The sequence below is a fragment of the Chiloscyllium punctatum genome, chromosome 11 (genome assembly GCF_047496795.1).
Source record: "Chiloscyllium punctatum isolate Juve2018m chromosome 11, sChiPun1.3, whole genome shotgun sequence".
NCBI classification, from domain to species: Eukaryota; Metazoa; Chordata; class Chondrichthyes; order Orectolobiformes; family Hemiscylliidae; genus Chiloscyllium; species Chiloscyllium punctatum.
In genome coordinates this window covers 114066172-114085114 of record NC_092749.1, presented here as the reverse complement: position 1 = coordinate 114085114, position 18943 = coordinate 114066172, and the positions used below count along the sequence as shown (strand labels likewise).

General features: G+C 44.8%; 1 protein-coding gene across 1 annotated transcript in view; it reads right to left on the bottom strand.

Moving 5' to 3' along the window:
- The window catches only part of LOC140483351 (sprouty-related, EVH1 domain-containing protein 2-like), a 69739-nt gene extending 52369 nt beyond the window's left edge, over positions 1-17370 (bottom strand). The window contains exons 1-2 of the mRNA XM_072581550.1: positions 17339-17370; positions 68-239 (exon numbers count right to left, since the gene is read on the bottom strand). Of these exons, the coding sequence (XP_072437651.1) occupies positions 68-239; positions 17339-17355 (189 nt within the window). The 5' untranslated portion in view covers positions 17356-17370. The remainder of the gene's footprint in view (positions 1-67; positions 240-17338) is intronic.
- Positions 17371-18943: the final 1573 nt, after the last annotated feature.

Sequence of the window (18943 nt, the reverse complement as noted above, 5' to 3'; positions counted from 1 at the left end):
ACAAGTGTTCCTTTAACATTGAAAGATATCATTTATTGGGCTTCCTCACAGACATCGTTCGACTTACCAGCTTGTCTCGAAGTCGTTCGCCATGGATCAGAAAATCACTTCTGCCAGTGCCGTCTGGTTGTGTGACCTTACAGACGCCAACACGACTGAGACCACCTCCATCCTGTGGTAACCACCCTGAGTCATCTCTGGTCATAACCACAGCTTTGACACGTACAACGTAGCTGTCACTGCAAAAAACAAAAAACAGACCAGATTCAGGTAGGATCCTATTGCCCATTAGAGCTTTTCAATCAACCCAGAGAATCCAAAACACAGAATTAGCACGAGGTTCATCAATGAAACGTCTCTCTTTATAACCATATAATCCAGTAGAGTTCAGTGAATAATTCAAAGACCTTGCTCCAAGAAAAGGGAGACCAGAAAACAGACAAAAGCAAACTACAGTGGATGCTGGAAATATGGGACAAAACCAGAAGGTGCTAGAGAAACTCAGCAGGTTTGGCAGCGCCTGTGGAGAGAAAAACAGAGTTAACGCTTCTACTCCAATGACGCTCTTTCAGTTGGGAAATGTTAACTCTTGTTTCTCCACAAAGGCTGCCAGACATGCTGAGTTTCTCCAGCAATTTCAGTTTTTGTCCCCGATTTCCAACAACCATCATAGTTTGCTTTCATCTAACTGTTTTCTGGTCTCCCTTTTCTATTCCAGAGAACGGCTCTTGAATCTCCAAAACACCCAACAGGATCTTATTTAAGACAAAACAAAAATGCAAGTTATCTCCAAATCACTAAAAAGCTAAAGGTACAGAACTTGCTATTAGTTACTGAAAAATCGCAAGCTGAACTTTTTTTTAAAAAAAACACACACGTTATACGGATGTGGGTGGCTCTGTCAAACTCAGTATTTATTATCCATCTGCAATGAGTCCAGCGAAGGTAATGGTGAACTGCTTTCTGGATTACTGCCAAAGGATCTTGAGAGGTGGAGGAGCAAAGGCCCTGGAGCCAGTGATCCAGAGGTGTAGACTGAATCTCCAGGGACACAAGTTCAAACCCCTCAGCAGCTACTGGATTTTGAAATTCAGTTAATAAATCTGAAGTATGAAGCTAATCTCAGTTACGATGACCATGAAATAGTTATAAAAACCCATTGATTCACCAACATCCTTTAAGGAAGGAAATCTGCTGTCCCTACTTTGGATGGTTTACATATGAGTCCAGCCTCACAGCAATGTGGGGTTGTATTAACCGTCCACTGGGCAATTAGGGATGGGCAATAAGTGTTGACCGAGCCAGTGATCCAATTAGAATGATAGTTAAGATTTATCCACATTGCTGTGGGTCGAGAGTCACACGTATGCCAGCCCAGGTAAGAATGGCTGATTTTCTTTCCTAAAGGGCATTAGTGAACCAGATGGGTTTTTATGGGAATTGATGCCCCAATCCAGAGGCATGGCTGACTTACATTATGCTAACTGCACAAACACTGCTGTTTGAGGCAGGTTTAAAGTTTGGAATCTCCACCCTTCACAAATATTACAGGTAGGTATATGAAGGGCTGGTGCTAACAGGAAGGAAGGGCAAGGCTGTGGGTTCTAATGGCCTTATCAGTCTGCCCTAAAAATAAATCAAATTACACACATCTTTCTCAAATAAAGTCATTGAGTCATAGAGAGTTACAACATGGAAACAGACCCTTCGGTCCAACCTGTCCATGCCGACCAGATATCCCAAACAAATCTAGTCCCACCTGCCAGCACTTGGCCCATATCCCTCCAAACCCTTCCTATTCATATACCCATCCAGATGCCTTTTAAATGTTGTAATTGTACCAGCCTCCACCACTTCCTCTGGCAGCTCATTCCATACACACATCACCCTCTGTGTGAAAAAGCTGCCCCTTAGGTCCCTTTTTTTATCTCTTACCGAGGTCTTTTATCTATGCCCTCTAGTTCTGGACTCCCCTTCCCCGGGAGAAAAGACTTTGTCTATTTACCCTATCCATGCCCCTTATGATTTTATAAACCTCTATAAGGTCACCCCTCAGCCTCCGACCCTCCAGGGAAAACAGCCCCAGCCTGTTCAGCCTCTCCCTATGGCTCAAATCCTCCAACCCTGGCAACATCCTTATAATTTTTTTCTGAACCCTTTCAAGTTTCACAACATCCTTCCTATCGGAAAGAGACCAGAATTGCACACAATATTCCAACAGTGGCCTAACCAATGTCCTGTACAGCTGCAACATGACCTCCCAACTCCTATACTTAGTACTCTGACCAATAAAGGAAAGCATACTAAATGCCTTCTTCACTATCCTATCTACCTGCGACTCGACTTTCAAGGAACTATGAACCTGTACTCCAAGGTCTCTTTGTTCAGCAACACCCCCTAGGACCTTACCATTAAGTGCATAAGTCCTGCTAAGATTTACTTTCCCAAAATGCAGCACCTCGCATTTATCGAAATTAAACTCCTGTTGTACTCTGATATAACTGCACCCCTCCCCCATTAGGAGGGTATACAGTAATTGCATCTCTGATACAATCTGTAAAATATAACACCAGCACTATCTCCTCGATATTGGCTTGGGTTTCCCTGACTCAATGAGAGCTTAATGCCCTCTCCCCAGTTTTAGCATCAGATAGTGAGTCACTGAACCCCTTGTGAAATGATTCAGGTTGGTCAGGATTATCTTTTTAAAATAGACCCTTTGCATATAAAATGATTTACAAGTAATTCATGCATTGCTCCTGCTGGTAAGATGCTTGCCACACAAAGTAAAATATCTCACATTCAAAAGTCCAACCTGTATGGACCAAGCTGAGATGTTACCGAATCTGTTATGGGTGATCTTTAAACTGGGAGGGAGTGGCAGAGAGAGGTAGTAGCAGTGCAGGAATGTGGCTGGGAGTGGACTGGAGGGGTGATGGTGGTGTCCATTTCCAATAACTTGCCTGCTCAGACACACTAACTCAGGTGAGTTCAGGTCCATAGAACATAGAAAAATACAGCGCAGTACAGGCCCTTTGGCCCTCGATGTTGCGCCGATCCAAGCCCACCTAACCTACACTAGCCCAATATCCTCCATATGCCTATCCAATGCCCGTTCAAATGCCCATAAAGAGGGAGAGTCCACCACTGCTACTGGCAGGGCATTGCATGTAGGGATTTGAATGTACAGACTACATTGCAACCAGAACAAAGCTGGAGAGAAAGCAGGAACAGGGAGCTGGAATATTGTAAAAACAAGATGTGAAAGTAACTGAAAGTGTTCTGGTGGACCTGAATTTCTCCCACCGAACTGTAGAGATTCCTACTGATTCTACAAAAGGCAGGTTTTTGCCTCATGTGCGACAGTCTGCCTGGTGTGTCATGTTTCACTCTGATTCCGATTTTATGAAAACAATTTGAGAGAGGGAGGAAGGAGTTCACTCTAGGACAGGTAGGAGTCAAACATAGGGACAGTTTGCTAATCTCTGTAATCTCCAACATGCATGACTCAGCTTCCTGAAGTAAACAGGTTTGAAACAAGATCAGAAGTCAGATAACACCAGGTTATAGTCCAACTGTTTTATTTGAAACCACAAACTTTCAGAGCGCTGCTCCTTTATCAGGTGAGCGTCAGGGCCAATGCTCCAAAAGCCTGTGATTTCAAATACAACGGTTGGACTATAACCTGGTGCTGTCTCATTTCTGACCTTGTCCACCCCAGTACCCCCACATCAGGTTTGAAATGCAGGAAGTGCACTCTGGTGTTTATAAAACGGGTCTAATGCATTATCAGAGTGCAGACCAAAGAGTGAAACATTTTCCTAAGTGTGCTAGCTGTTTGTAACAAGCCCCACCCAGTCCTGTTTGCTTGCCCAAGTCCAGGGAGCCTGAGCTTAGACTGAGAGTTGGGAGCTGAGTATTCAGAAACTACACGGGGTGTGTGTGGGCAGTGGGGGGGGGGGGGGGGAGTCCAGCAGCTACTGGGACACAGCACATCCCAGCAGCTACTGGGACACAGCACATCCCAGCAGCTACTGGGACACAGCACATCCCAGCAGCTACTGGGACACAGCACATCCCAGCAGCTACTGGGACACAGCACATCCCAGCAGCATAAAAAAAGCCAATGCCCCTGAAACACACAGCAGGAGGCTCTCCACTGTAACGCAGTGGGAGAAAACAGCTCCATGTTTAAAAACTTGGCCCCTTCATATTGCTAGCTCTTTTCCAAACCATGGCAGCATCTGGGAAAACAATTGTTGCTACCAGCCATACCTTACCCAGCCCAGCACCCGATTGAGAACATTCCGAGACTGCTCTGATCGTGAGGCCACTTTTAGAATACTGTGTGCAAGTCTGGTTTCCCTGCTATAGGAAGGGAAAACTGGGTGGGGTTCACAAGTTCAACTGGAAAGGGTTCAGTAAAAGATTTACAAGGATGTTGCCAGGGTTGGAGGGTTTGAGCTATAGGGAGGGATTAACAACCAATGACTACACTGCCACAGCTTGTCACTGTCTGTAACAAAATTGCAAAAGGCTTTTAAAATAGTTTTAAAAAGTTAAAGAATGCTGACTGCTTGCTAGCCCAGGATCAAAGGGGAAATCTAATGGTGGGGACGGAGGACATGAAAGGGTTATTAAAAACAGTGACGGAAAGGGAATGGTGTATTAGAGAGAGGTACAGAAGAACCGGTAAGTGCAGGTGATGAATTATTTGGAACATCTCAATGGATTTCGGGTTAGGGAATCTCCTAGCCCCGATGGCTAGCCTTCTAATCTGCCAAGTGAGGCCAGGTTAAAAAGTCACTGCAGTTGTACAACTTTCCAAGATATAAACCGAGTCAGGGCACAGCCTGGTTTCAGTAATAAAACAGGTGCCACAATCCATGAGGCAACCCTTAATATGCATCACTCAAGATGAAGTTATTAAATATTCAGAAATGTCTCAATTGGTCAATGACCAGTCAGATTTTGCTAAAGTCAAGTTATATTTGATAAAGTAATTGAGGCTTTCTTGCTTTGAAGTAACAGGATTGACGGAGGATACGGGGAGGAATTTCTTAAGGGTGACAATGTAGCTGACTGAGCGATCGCAGCCAGGGGACCATGCAGCTTACAAACCAGCGTCCAGCTACACAATGGAAGGAGAAGCCTAATAAAGAAGCTGCCTTTCCATCTCTGAGGAATTGCAACTCGGAAAAGTGAGGAAGTGATGTTTCCACTGTACAACGCTGTGATCAGACCCACCTGAAAGACTGCGTTCACCACAGTGGGGCCAAAGATTAAACATTAATTTACAAGGACAGCTAGCACAAACCTACCTTGTGCTACATTCCCTTGGCTTTTGAGGTTTGAGAGCTGATACCATTAAGATCAAGACAGACTGAAGTGACAAAAGAAATAGTTTCCCTCTTTGGTGGGCTCTGTCTCTCGGGCAACACTATTCGACCTAGACCTATGTCCCTGCACATACAATGTGGTTTGGAATTCGTTCAGCCCAAAGGCAGGGAATCATTGGAAATTTGCAAGATGTCACTGACCATTTCTTACAAATGTAGCAGGGGAATTGAGGTATTGATATAGAATCATAATCCCTGCAGTGCGGAAGCAGGCCAATTGGCCCATCAAGTCCAGACTGATCCTCCAATCAGCATCCCACCCAGACCCAGCCCCCTACCCCATCCTTGTAACCCTGCATTCTCCTGACTAACCCACCTAATCTACACACCCCTGAACACTATGGGCAATCTAGTGTGACCAATCCACTTAACCTGCTCATCTTTGGACTGTGGGAGGAAACCCACACAGACACAGGGAGAATGTGCAAATGCCACGTAGACAGTCGCCAGATGTTGGCATCGAACCCAGGTCCTTGGTGCTGTGAGGCAGCAGTGCTAACCACTGAGCCACCGTGTCACCCTTATGGATCAACAAGATTTATGGCGAAGTGGCATGAAGATCCATCCCACCACGATCAAAAGGGGATGGTGGAACATGCTGCTAAGCCAGAATCACCACTGGGAACCTACCGGCACAATGTATTTATCAGTAAATACTGAGCAGCCATTGCAGAAAGAACCAATCCTTGTTGTTTCATTATTTCTTGCTGAGTTATAGAAGCCGGCTTTGATTCAGGAGTTGCAGATCCCCCCCACCCCCACCGTCAGAACAGGCTTGCCACCATTGCCCTCGGACGAGGGCACAGCAGTATTTACAATGCTCCAACAAACATTCAGCCAACAATAAAACCGGACGTGTTACACCCACAGTGAATCAACATCGGATCAGTCACTGAGGCGAAAACAAAACCAGGCCTGATGGGTGCAGTGCTGAAGCCAAAAGGAAGGGAAATTTGTGTGATGAATTATTTAACAAAGCCGTGCCAAAGGATAGCTGCCAAAAAGGAAAGGTTTCTTCCTCCCAGTCACCCATGGATTCACTGCTCTAACAGCAGTCACCTCAAGCAGAGCCGGTCAAGTTTGAGAGATCAGTACACTCAAATACCTCAAAACCCCCAACACCGGGAGGGAAAGTCCACATCTCAGTAAAATCCAAGGCAGGAATTCAGATGAAAATACAATCGATGGAACTATTTCAACTCTTTAAATAACGACGACACGTAACAAGAAACTAAAGGCTAGGTCAGAGTTAAACTGTGACAGCTGTTTAATTCCGAGTTGTCCCACTTTAGGTGACGCCACTTACTCTTATTTTAGAAATGTTATGAAGAGGCTGTTGTGGCACAGTGGTAATGTCCCTACCTCTGAGCCAGGAGGCCTGTGTTCAAGTCTCTCCTGCTCCAGAGACATGCATTGCCATCCCTGAACAGACTGCTTTAAAAACCTGCAAATATGATGACTGTGCTCAGACAGAAAGGCCTGGAGAGGTCAGTGAAGACGGCCATTTCTCAGGGTAAAGGGACTTTGACTCTGTATCGGAGTTATTAGCACTGCCCATGATAATGGGTGGACATCAGGCAGTTATAGCATCACTGATGTATGCTGTGCAGCCTAATTTCCTGGGGCAGGGGAGTGTAGTCAGAAAACTAAAACAAAGACTTGCCAAAAGACTTCAGGAAGTCAGGTGACAACAATAATTTGTATTTACACAGTGCCTTTTATGCAGGTGAATCCCCAAAGAACTTGATAGGAATGTTACCGAACAACACTCGACAGCATGAGAAGCAAAGGGAATGATGGGAAGAAGCTTGGTCAAGGAACACCCTGCGTGGGAGGGCCAACTCCAGAGCAAGGTGAAGGGGGGTCGTGGGGGAGATGGGCGCACTGCCACTGGTGCTAAGATTAACATTGACGATCATCAAGAGGCCAACACTGGAGGAGGAGAGCAGAGACCTCAGATAGTTGTGCAGAGAGGCTGGGCCTGGAATGGGTTAGATATTGGGAAACTTGAAAGCCCATGGAAGTATTTAAAAAGAGAAGGAGCAGGTGTCAGAGCAGAAACGGATGTAGATCAGGAGGCTCAGGCTTAATTGATGAACGAACAGTGTGAGATATGGACAGCAGAGTTTTAATAAACTCAAGTTTGGAGGATACAAGAACAGAGAGCAGCTGGTTAAGTGAAACAGAGAGTGCCCCTTTCTTTATGGATACAAATTTTCTTAATCATTCAGAATTCGCAAAGTGAGGAAACAGAGATCTAAAAAGATCTAGATATCACACTGCTATTCCCTCAATCCTGAAGAAGGGCTTATGCCCGAAACGTCGATTCTCCTGCTCCTTGGATGCTGCCTGACCTGCTGCGCTTTTCCAGCAACACATTTTTCAGATCACACTGCAATTGTAAAGTTTACTACATGGTCTGTCCCACTCTCCCTAGAATGCAAAACTTTCTGAAAATCCAATCCAATTAATCCCATGACCACGCTCTTTCAAAGCTTTCTTTATTAAATATTGAGCCAAACCTCTTTAGGGCCAGATTACTAATTCTACTCTTACCACTGCTACTTGGGATCCCATTCCCTACAACTGCTTCAGAAAATATCTTCTGACATCGCCCAATAGGGCGGCACAGTGGCTCAGTGGTTAGCACTGCTGCCTCTCAGTGCCAGGGACCCAGGTTCGATTCCAACCTTGGGCGACCGTCTGTGTGGAGTTTGCACGTTCTCCCCGTGTCTGCGTGGGTTTCCTCTGGGTGCTCCAATTTCCTCCCACAGCCCAAAGATGTGCAGGTCAGGTGAATTGGCCATGCTAAATTGCACATAATGTTAGGTGCATTACTCAAGAGGGAAATGGGTCTGGGTGGGTTACTCTTTGAAAGGGTCGGTGTGGACTTGTTGGGCCGAAGGGTCTGTTTCCACACTGTAGGGAATCTAATCTAATCTAATCATTTAATTCAGTTTATGACCTCTCTGGAAAAACACTGCAATTACCCTCCATTAGAAGGGGTGACACGGTGACTCAGTGGTTAGCAATGCTGCCCCACAGGGAGCCAGGTTGGATTCCCACCTCAAATGACTGTGTAGAGTTTGCACATTCTCCCCAGATCTCCCAGTGACACTGCAACTGAACCATTGCCTGTCCATTTTCCCCAAAGTCCTAAAATTAATAATTGCATGTTAAACAATATTTGAAGGTGGCAGTTAACAAAGGAAATGCTACAGCGATAAGGAGCTGATATATCTGCAAGTATTCAACATGTACTAGATGCCAAGTAATTTATTTCTACCCCTTAATGGTAGGGCATGGTTTAAGTCCACTATCGAAGATAAACTGCAACCAATTCAGATTAAGACTTCAAGTTGTAGGAACAGAAATAGGCCATTCGGCCCATCAAGTCTGCTCCACCATTCAATGGATGATCTGATCATCCTCAACTCCACTTTCCTGCCTTTTACTCATAACCATTGATTCTCTTCCTGATTAAAAAAAAATGGCATCTCAAATACTTAATGACCCAACCTCAAGCACACTCCGCGATCAAGAATGCCATGGGTCACTATCCTCAGAAGAAATTTCTCCTCAGCTCGGTCTTAAAAGGGTGATCTGTTGATCTGAGATGATGCCCTTCTGGTCTATGACTCTCCCACAGGGGGAGATAACCTTTCCTCATCTCAACTGTCAAGTCCTCCAGGAATCTTGTATGTTTCAATAAGGTTACCTCTCTCTCTAGGATTTTAGCGAAAAGGATATTGGCATAAAACATGTAAAGGCAACAGAGTCTGGAAGCCAGCAAAACCGTTACCATGGAAAGCTGGGTTTGTCAAATGCTGAGAAATAACCTAACAAACAGAAAATCAGCAACCGCAAAAGTTTTATAAAGTCACCAGCTTCCTGAGTGCAATCAGAAATTGTGTTCAATGTTAACATTTTACTAAAGTCTAGAAAGTGACAGCCGATGCAATTCAACCACTGATGTCTGTATTGGAAAAGGACTTTATAAATATATGACAGCTGACAAAAATCCACGCTGGGCTGGACAAACGTAGTATTTTGTACAGACATGTTCTCCAGCAGCTTCTTTAAACCACTGCTCCTGCTACTTGTTCAAGTGCCCTTTGTTTTGCTTCCTGCGAACATTTGCACAGTTAATACATGAAATTTGAGAAATTCTACAAATCACCAAAGCTTAAATTAACTATGCATATAGTACACAATGTACTTATTTCAAATATTAAATTATGTTCAGTTGCTTTATAGCAGAAGAACATGTTGTAACAGAATGCAGAGAGATTCAGATGATATTGACGATGAAATCTGTTGGCTTGAGGCCTGTAACCCAGAGTATATGGTGAACTACTAACCAGCGGACTCCTTGTATGGACAATTTTCCAGCACGAATTATCCCGTGCATGGGGCCTGAGAGAACGGGGGGAGGGGGTGGGGGCGCGGGGGGAGGTGTAAGGCCTAACGTTTATAAACCCTGCTTCCTGACACTAACTCTGTGCTGCATTCTGTTCATTATATCACATTCTTGTGCAACACTGGGTGACCATGAACAGAACACTTGTGAATTTAAACAAAGCCTTTCTCGTAATTAAAAAGAGTGTACATGTGGCTCTCTCCAAAGTACAGTGGCTTGACTGGAATCAACTCATTCATAAAAAAAAACACGAGAACACTGGAGCTGGCACAAGGAAGAACCAGCTCCCAGCATTTCAAAACAATCACCAAGGCTCAGCCTTATCACAGGAAGACAAAATCATTCTTTTGCATCCTGTATAGTCAATGAATGGCAAATTAAAACCCAAGGAACATTTAGTTCACATTAAGTAATGATGGGATAATATTCCAGACACACACGGTTACAAATTCAGGGCTTTACAAATGATACAGTCAGTATCCCCCACTACAATCACTCAAAGAGACTTTTCTTTATTAAATTACACAAGATGTTTGGCGCACATGGCAACCACACATTGCTGATTGCTACAAAAATCCCATCTGGGTCACCAATGTCCTTCAGGGAAGGTAATCAGCCATCCTCACCTGGTCTGGCCTACATCTGACTCCAGACCCACAGCAATGTGGCTGACTCTTAACTGCCCCTTTGAAAAGGGCCCTACTAAGCTGCTCAGTTCCAGGGCAATTAGGGACAGACAGCAAATTCAAGTCCTGCCCGAATATCTGAGGATCTTGCTCTATATCTAAACAGAGCTTTGCTGGAGCAATTGTGGAGCATCATGGGATGGTCTACTGCATGGTAGGCGCAATGGAAGGTCACGATGAGCATCTTAATGAGAGCCAAAGAAGGCTGATATAAGGCAATCGCTGGGGCCACTGGTAACTGAACATGGAAAGAGGATTTCAATAGCAGAGAAACAAAATGAAAGAAATTCCTGCTCCAAACAGTCACACATTGAGTAATCAGCACATCACGGAGCTGACCCACACAGGCCACTGAACCTCGCGAAAAGGTCACAAAAATAAAAGGTGCTTTACAGGAGAAGTGTTATCGTCAGGTCACCGCACTTCAAAGGTCACACGTCAGTGACAGAAAGATATTGCCTCTGGACTGAGGAATACAAGGAGTTGGAAAAAGGTAGGTGTTCAAAATGGACACAAAAATGCAACTTTACACATCATAATGGAAGACAGAATTCGCTGCATTGATCTTTCAAATTGCCACTTCCTCTCTTTTAGCCCTTTGCATCTGACTTACAATGTTAGCAGGTAATCTCAGAATGCAAACAGGATCAATGTTGCACTTTATCACTCAGAATTGATGAGCAATGTGATCTGTTGGAGCACAGTTTGCAAAGTTCCAGGCATATACCATTTAATGCACATTTATGAAAGTGTATTAGTCTAAATGGACTCTAAACACCAGGTGTGTACAGGTAGGTGATGCTCCCAACACAGACAGGTACACTGACAGTGTCCACTATGTCCCATCTACCTTCTTCATGGGGCAAAGGAAGTGATGTAACACCCAGGTGAGAACACCACGTCCAATCTAGAACGGGCCTGTGATCTACTAGACTCCCAGTTTGCTCCCAGACTCCATGAATATTCCCTCTGTCACCAGACTCTGTATTCACAGGGGATTGAGGAACAAAGGTGTTTCACAATTCGAGGCCAGTGCTAGTGCTGTGCACAATGCTTGCAAGATGTGATTTTGCTATCTGAGAAAATAACATTTCACCGAGCTTGTCACCTGAACGTAACAATAAAATCAAATTACATCAATCTGCCTTCCAAATGATGAGAAATATGCATTAATTAGTCTGTATTCGGAATATGGATGACACAATAATAAAGTCCAACAGGCTCTCAAACAAGATCAGGGAAGAAACTGCCATTGTGTAGACCACCGACCACAGGAAAGGGGGATCTCAGAATGGTTCTCCCCTGAGTGACAGACAGCACAATGTCAAATTCAAATGACGAGCTCAGAGAGATTTCAGAAACGTGTTGTTTCCCATGTCATTTGGAGGGATGGAAATGGTTCCAAGAAATGGATCAAAGAGGGATGCAATGGAAGACCAGGAGGATGATAAAAAGAAGGAAACTTGATTGTCTGGGAAACTCTGAGCTTTGGGGCTGTCTAACCTAAACCTCTCAAGAGCAGTACCAAACAACTGAATAATGATAACAGGTTTTTGAAAATAACACTAAACATGGTAGAGAACCTCACCACCAACAGAGGGGTCGAAAAGGTTCAAAACACATGAAATGAACTTGACCCAAAACATAATTTCTTTAAAAATGTAATACCGAGCATGCTCAAACATATGGAGAACAATTGTGGAGTAATGGGGATGTAGACCTTATGATGAAGATAAGCAGAGGAACAGCTACATGAAGATGGTATCAACCTTGACTATGAGGTGAAGTGTTTGCTGCTTTCAATGGTGACCAGCGATTTCAAAAAAACTCAAAGCTAAATATTACAGTGAATTCATTGGTTATTTATAGATTGAATGAGATGTACAGCTTGCATTATAAAATGAGTAAGGTTAACACGGAATTTATCTTGTCATAAATAACAAATGTTAGCCAATTAATACTAATTCTTAAGTGCTGCTGGTTTTAACTTTATCTTACTGTGAATGTTATTTTTGAATAGAACTTGAGCTCGAATCAATCACATTTCAGAGATTTTGTGATGAACTTTACAGTAACCATTCCCCGTATAATCTCCATGACCATCGATCAATGGAAACATCCAGAGACCGGTCAGTGGTGGGGGAGCTTTAAGCAACAATTATTGGGGATAGTTAGTTATCACATGGGGACAGATGGGGTGGTGAAGAGAAGTCAGCCTGGATGTCTAAAGGGAAATTCTTGTCTCACTTGCTGGCCCTTTCTTTTTCAAGAGGGTAACAGGAGATTATGCTGCTGGTGTGGTGTACATAGACTTCCAGAAGGCGTTCGGTACACAGTGCCACATGACCGACTTTGAGGTTAGCTATAAGTCATGGAATAATAGGGCTAGTGATTGGAAACACAATGATGGATATCTTGGAGGCTGGAAGTGAAATTTCCCAGGCCCTGGTTTTGGCAGCCTGGCTTCTCCTGATCTTGGTGCGCAGGGAACAATTACAAACTGGCTTGATGCTGTGAAACCAAGGAGAACTGTAAAACTGTCAGGAGGACAGTGTAGAACCTCACAAAGACATTGATAATTCACTGGAGTGGGCAGGTGAGGTTCAATGCAGCAAAGAATGAGGTGATACACTTTGTTTGGAAGAACATTGAAAGACAGTATAAAGTAGGGGGTACAATTCTAAAAGGGAGGGGGTAGGAGCAGAGGGACCTGGGTATATACATGCACAGATTACTGAAGGTAACAGGACACATGGATCAGAGATGCCGGTGTTGGACTGGGGTGTACAAAGTTAAAAATCACACAACACCAGGTTATAGTCCAACAGGTTTAATTGGAAGCACTAGCTTTCGGAGCGACGCTCCTTCATCAGGTGACAATCACCTGATGAAGGAACGTCGCTCAAAAAGCTAGTGTGCTTCCAATTAAACCTGTTGGACTATAACCTGGTGTTGTGAGATTTTTAACTTAGGACACATGGAGATAGCCTTTAATAAAGCAGGCAGTGTCCTCCCTCAGCTTTGTTAATGGGGACATGGTACAAGAGCAAGGAGGTGATGTCAAACTTGTACACAAGACACTGGTTAGACCTCAGCTGGAGCAATGTATCCAATTGTGGGTGCCACATTATAGGGAGAGGGATGCACATATGGGAGAGAGTGCAGAAGCAATTCACAAGCACGGTTCCAGGGTTGAGAAAGGTCAGTGATGAGCACAGATTGAAGAGACTAGGAGAAGACTAGTGGAGGGCTTGGACAGAGGAGATAGAGAGAAGCTGTCCTTGCATGGAAAAGCATCAAGAATGAGAGGGCAGACTCTTCAAGTGATTTGCAAGAGAAGCAAGGGTGATGTGAGAATTAACCTTTCACCCAGTGACTGGTTAGTGTGTGGAATGCACTGCCTGCAAGTGAGGTGGAGGCTTCCAGAGGGCACTAGGTGGTTATTTAAACCTGGCCAAATGTGTCAGGTTAGGGGAAAAGGGCAGGAGCATGGCACAGTCGTAATGCTGATTTGGAGGGCCAATATAGACATGCTGGGCAGAATGGCCTTCACTATAACACACTCATCAGCCTTTATTAATCCCCGATCTAAAATGTGAGACTTTTGAATGAATTTTTTAAGCCTTCAATCTCTTGGCCGCTTTCTCCTTCCCAAGTTTAACATGAAGCACAATGACAGGAGAACAATTTGAATTTGGGTCCCCATAGTAAAGTTAGGCCTTTCCTGAAAGCACATGGCAGTGAAGGGCATCAGCTCATCAAATACACAGCCAAACATACCACGCAGCAGATGCTTACTACAATATCTACATCTCATGGGTGTTAACACCTCTGCTAGTATCCAGATATCAAAAGACATTCAAAACTTCTAAAATCCTTCTCTCAAACATGAAGCCACTTTAATGTTGAATTACAGGAGGAAACATCCCTTTGCCACATTGACATTGTAACCATCAATTCTACACAAGAATCAAAGCCCAGGCCAAGCGGTCTGCACAGTTTTCAGAGGGAAACACCCCTCTCTGCGGTCTAACCACACAAATTCTCTCAGAACTGTTCAATCTGCAGCACTGCATTGGAGCAGAACCAGAGGTCAAAACTTGCCAGCAGCATTGAGAAGATTTTGTTCATTATCGCAACTGCCTCCAAATAACCAGGTTCGAAACCAAGATGGTTTACCAGCTGCTTGGAGATCGTGTTGTGCCTTCCATTTAATGGTAAGGCATTAACTACTTCTAGTCTTGTGTGCACAGAAAGCTATACATCTAATTGCTTGGTCATACACACAACTTAAACATTGATTAAAAAAAGACAAAGTAAAACTTTCTCTTGCACCAATTTAAGTAAATCAGATGGGCTTGCAGTGTGTTCCACCTGTGTATGCTAGAAGCTACTGAGATCCCCACACTGGAGTCTCCGTGTTGGCACACAGGGTTGGTCCTTCTCATTGGGACAGGGGTATGGAGACTGCCAATCCCTGCTGTACTCCACATGGCAACACAGTGACCAATCAATAGTCTGCTGTGCCTGGTTTGAGGTCAATCAAATGTTCCAACACCCCCCAATCATAGAATCCCTTTGCAGCTCATTCGGCCCATTGAGTCCACACTGACCCTCCAAAGAGCAGTCCAACCAGCACCCCCCCCTACCCTATTCCCTGTAACCCTGCATTTCCCATGGCCAATCCACCTAGCCTGCACATCTTTGGACTGTGGGAAGAAACCGATGCAGACACGGGGATAATGTGCAAACTCCAAACAGACAGTTGCCCAAGGGGGTGGAATTGAATGCGGATCCTTGGTGCTGTGAGGCAGCAGTGCTACCCACTGAGCCACCGTGCTGCCCTAATGCTGGATAAATTGGTGTTCCCATTTTACATTTGGTTTCTTGCCTCCCAGTCCTGATGAGCTCAAGATGAACTTCAACTTTCATCTCTTCCTCCAGCACCAGGTAAGATATACACCTGTATGATAACTCAAGCAGCTGGTGATGGATGGGATCAAGGGGACTGTGTTTTACCCAGCTGCCGCATCACTACATAGGGGCGGAGCTCGGTTTGAGATAAAGCTAAAACCTCCACCCCAATCAAATCCTTAACCCTCATAGGTCAATATGAAAATGACCTGCATTCTTTACAAGTAGGTTCAGTTTTTAATATAATTAATAGGCTAATACATGTGCAGTGCCACATTATTGTGAGAGAGCGAGAACCCGACAGTGAGTGAACATGCACTGGTGTGTAAAGTGTGTATGAGCAAGTGAGTGCGAGAGAGTGAGAGTGAGAGTGTGTGTGTGTGTGCGTGTGCGTGTGCGCGTGCGTGTGCGCGCGCGCATTGGGGCAGGAAGAGGTGAAGAGTGGGATGGGGCACGTAGAAGGATGATAAGGACATTCAGTCATTGCCTGGCAGGTAATTAAAACCTCACATTTGAGCCAAGGCAGGGCCTGGAGAGAGCACAAGAATCTAGGCTTAACCAAATTCTGGATGGGTTTGAACTTTACAAGGAAGAGAAAGGAACGAAAGGTGCCACATTAGAAGGGTATTAACCGGCTTATTAATAAGGATCAGCTCCTCGCCTTCTCACACATTGTCACCATTAAGAATTTAGTAACTAACTGCTTTCAGTGACTGTAAGTTTGTATTAATTCTCAATACACACTAACAACATTGGTACCAAGCATCCAGCAATAGAAATTCAGATACTGACACATTTAACAAGTGTCTTTTCACATTTATTGTCCTCCAATAATTTGCTTCTGTTCTACAAAAGCCTTCTTCTGATGTTGGCAGCTTGCTGGCCTTTCATTGGTACCAATTTCCCATCCACAGGATGCTCAGCATGCATAACGTTTCCTGGGAAACATGGTGTGTGTGTGTGTGTGTGTGTGTGTGTGTGTGTGTCAGGGGTGGGGTGGGGTGGGGTGGGGGTGGGGGTGGGGTGGGGTGGGGGTGGGGGTGGGGTGGGGTGGGGGTGGGGGTGGGGGTGGGGGTGGGGGGAGGAGGTGGTGTGGAATCATAGACAAACCCAACTGCCTCTGCACCTGACTTAGACTCACCGATCAGATCTCCCACACCACAGTCAGCACCACAACCCTCGGCCCTTTACCATCTCACAAACCCATAGCTGCAAACCCAGCCACTCGCTGGACTCAGAAGTGCTGCATTTGTAAGGCTGCTGGAAATCGGATTTGGGATCTTTCGCGGTTTTTCCGGTCACTGTGTGAACTCACAGAGAGAGAGAGAGAGAGAGAGAGAGGGGCCAGAAGGGGGAAAAGAGGAAAGGCAAAAGGTCCTTCCAAGCAATCCTTCAAGAGCCAGGTATTCAACAGCAGGAGCTCCACATCTCTCTCTATCCATGGCCAATTCATCGAAGGCCCTATGGTAAGCACACTGCTGTCCAGTTAATGCATATTTCTCTATGTTCTAGTTAGCATAGTGAGCTGGTGTCACAAGATTCAACATCATGCCGCACAATATTAACCTCATTCCTGTAGTGCCTGGTTTCTGTTGGATTTAGTACCATCATCATTTCACCAGATCAAAACTGGACAACCTGACAGACCAGGTCGAGGCCATGGCACTACAGGAGTACATGAGAAGTAATTTTATGGCTCACTTTGATGTGAACCTAGGAAGAGCGCTCACTGACAGAAATGGGTCCAGTGATTGGGTTTCCTTCCCCCTCAGACACATGCACTTGAATCTCAATTGGCATCAATCTCCAAACCAGAACAGAAAATTAGAGTTTACTGTCAAGCCCAAGTGGGAACCCAGTACAAAGTTAAAACACAGTGGGGTCGAATCTTCAATAACACTGAAGAAGTGCATGCTTACCTCTCACTGGGGATCATTGTAAACCCAGCAACATCACAGCAGCAGCACAGTGCTCAGCATATTCCTGGGGGCTTCAGAACAGACTGTCACAGTATCTCATACTATCCACATCCCACACTAGCACCTTTCAGTAGGATCTGCACCACATCGTGGAGGTTTAACTGAGGCATTTGCAGTTCATGATTCAGCCTCCCTTCAGAAATTCATCACATCAACGCAGATGAGTCACTTAAGGTTCAGTCTGCAATTGCAGACCTACGATTCCCTCATGTCATATTCATATGCCGCCTCTCCAGTAAAGATACACAGGGGCTAGAGAAATCCTGGAAGTATAAAAATCCAGGATATAAGTCTGACAATTCCCTTCCATTAAGTATAAGAATTCCTTTTTAAATTGATACAAGTCCTATTACTCAACATTTAATGATTTCAAAAAATGTAAAATATTCGAACAAATGACTCAATGCGAATGTAGTTCAAAGGCAGTAGTCACCACATACAGAAAAACGAGACCCACTAAAACAGAGAAATGATTCCAACATACAAACTGGTACTGCCCTAATTTGGTCGATCAAGGGAAAGGGAACCCCACCCTCTGCCAACAAAAGGAATAGCTTGAATCTAAAAAAGTTCATTCATTTTTTTTACTTATTTGTGGGATTGTGGGTTGTTGCTGCCTGGGCCAGCACTTCCTGCCCTGGAGCTGGGGGGGTGAGCTGCTTTCTTGAGTTGCTGCAGTCTGTCTGATGTAGGGACACCAATTGTCGACAGGGAGGGAATTCCAGGATTTTGACCCAGCGATAGTGAAGGAAAGGCAATATATTTCCAAGTCAGGATGGTGAGTGGTCTGGAGTGGAGCTTGAAGGGGGTGGTGTTCCCAGATATTTGCTGCCCTTATCCTAGATGGAAGTGGTCGCGGGTTTGGAAGGAGCTGTCTTGAGGACCTTGGTGAATTTCTGCAGTGCATCTTGTAGATGGTACACACTGCTGTTACTGAGAGTTGGCGGTGGAGGGAGGGGATGTTTGTGGATGTGGTTTCATCAAGCAGGCTGCTTTGTTCTGGATGGTGTCAAGTTTCTAAGTGCTGTATCCATCCAGGCAAGTGGCAAGTATTCCATCACATGCCTGACTTATGCCTTGTAGATGGTAGACAGGCTCTGGGGAGTCAGGAGGGAAGTTAATCGCTGCAGGATTCCCAGCCTCTGACCTGCTCCTTTAGTCATTGTGTTTATGTGGCTAGTCCAGTTCAGTTTCTGGTCAATGGTAACCCCAGGATGTCGATAGTGGGGGATTCAGTGATAACATGGACCAAAGGACATTACATCAGAAAGCACAAACTCAATCTCTCTTCCATCCCTATCCCCGTCAAGATCTGTACCTGTACAGCCTTTTGTCAATGTGTGAATCGCAAGATCCAATAATCATATTTCAATAGACATTCTGAAAAAGCAGGTAGTCAGGTTCTCTTCAAAGCTGAACATTTCCTCAGCTTTCAGGTGGTTGGGAAGTTCAGTCCGACTCCAGGATTTGAATACAAACTCAGGTGAAGATGCCAGAGTGTGTGAAACCAGGATCCTGCTTGACCATATGAAACATATTATTTCT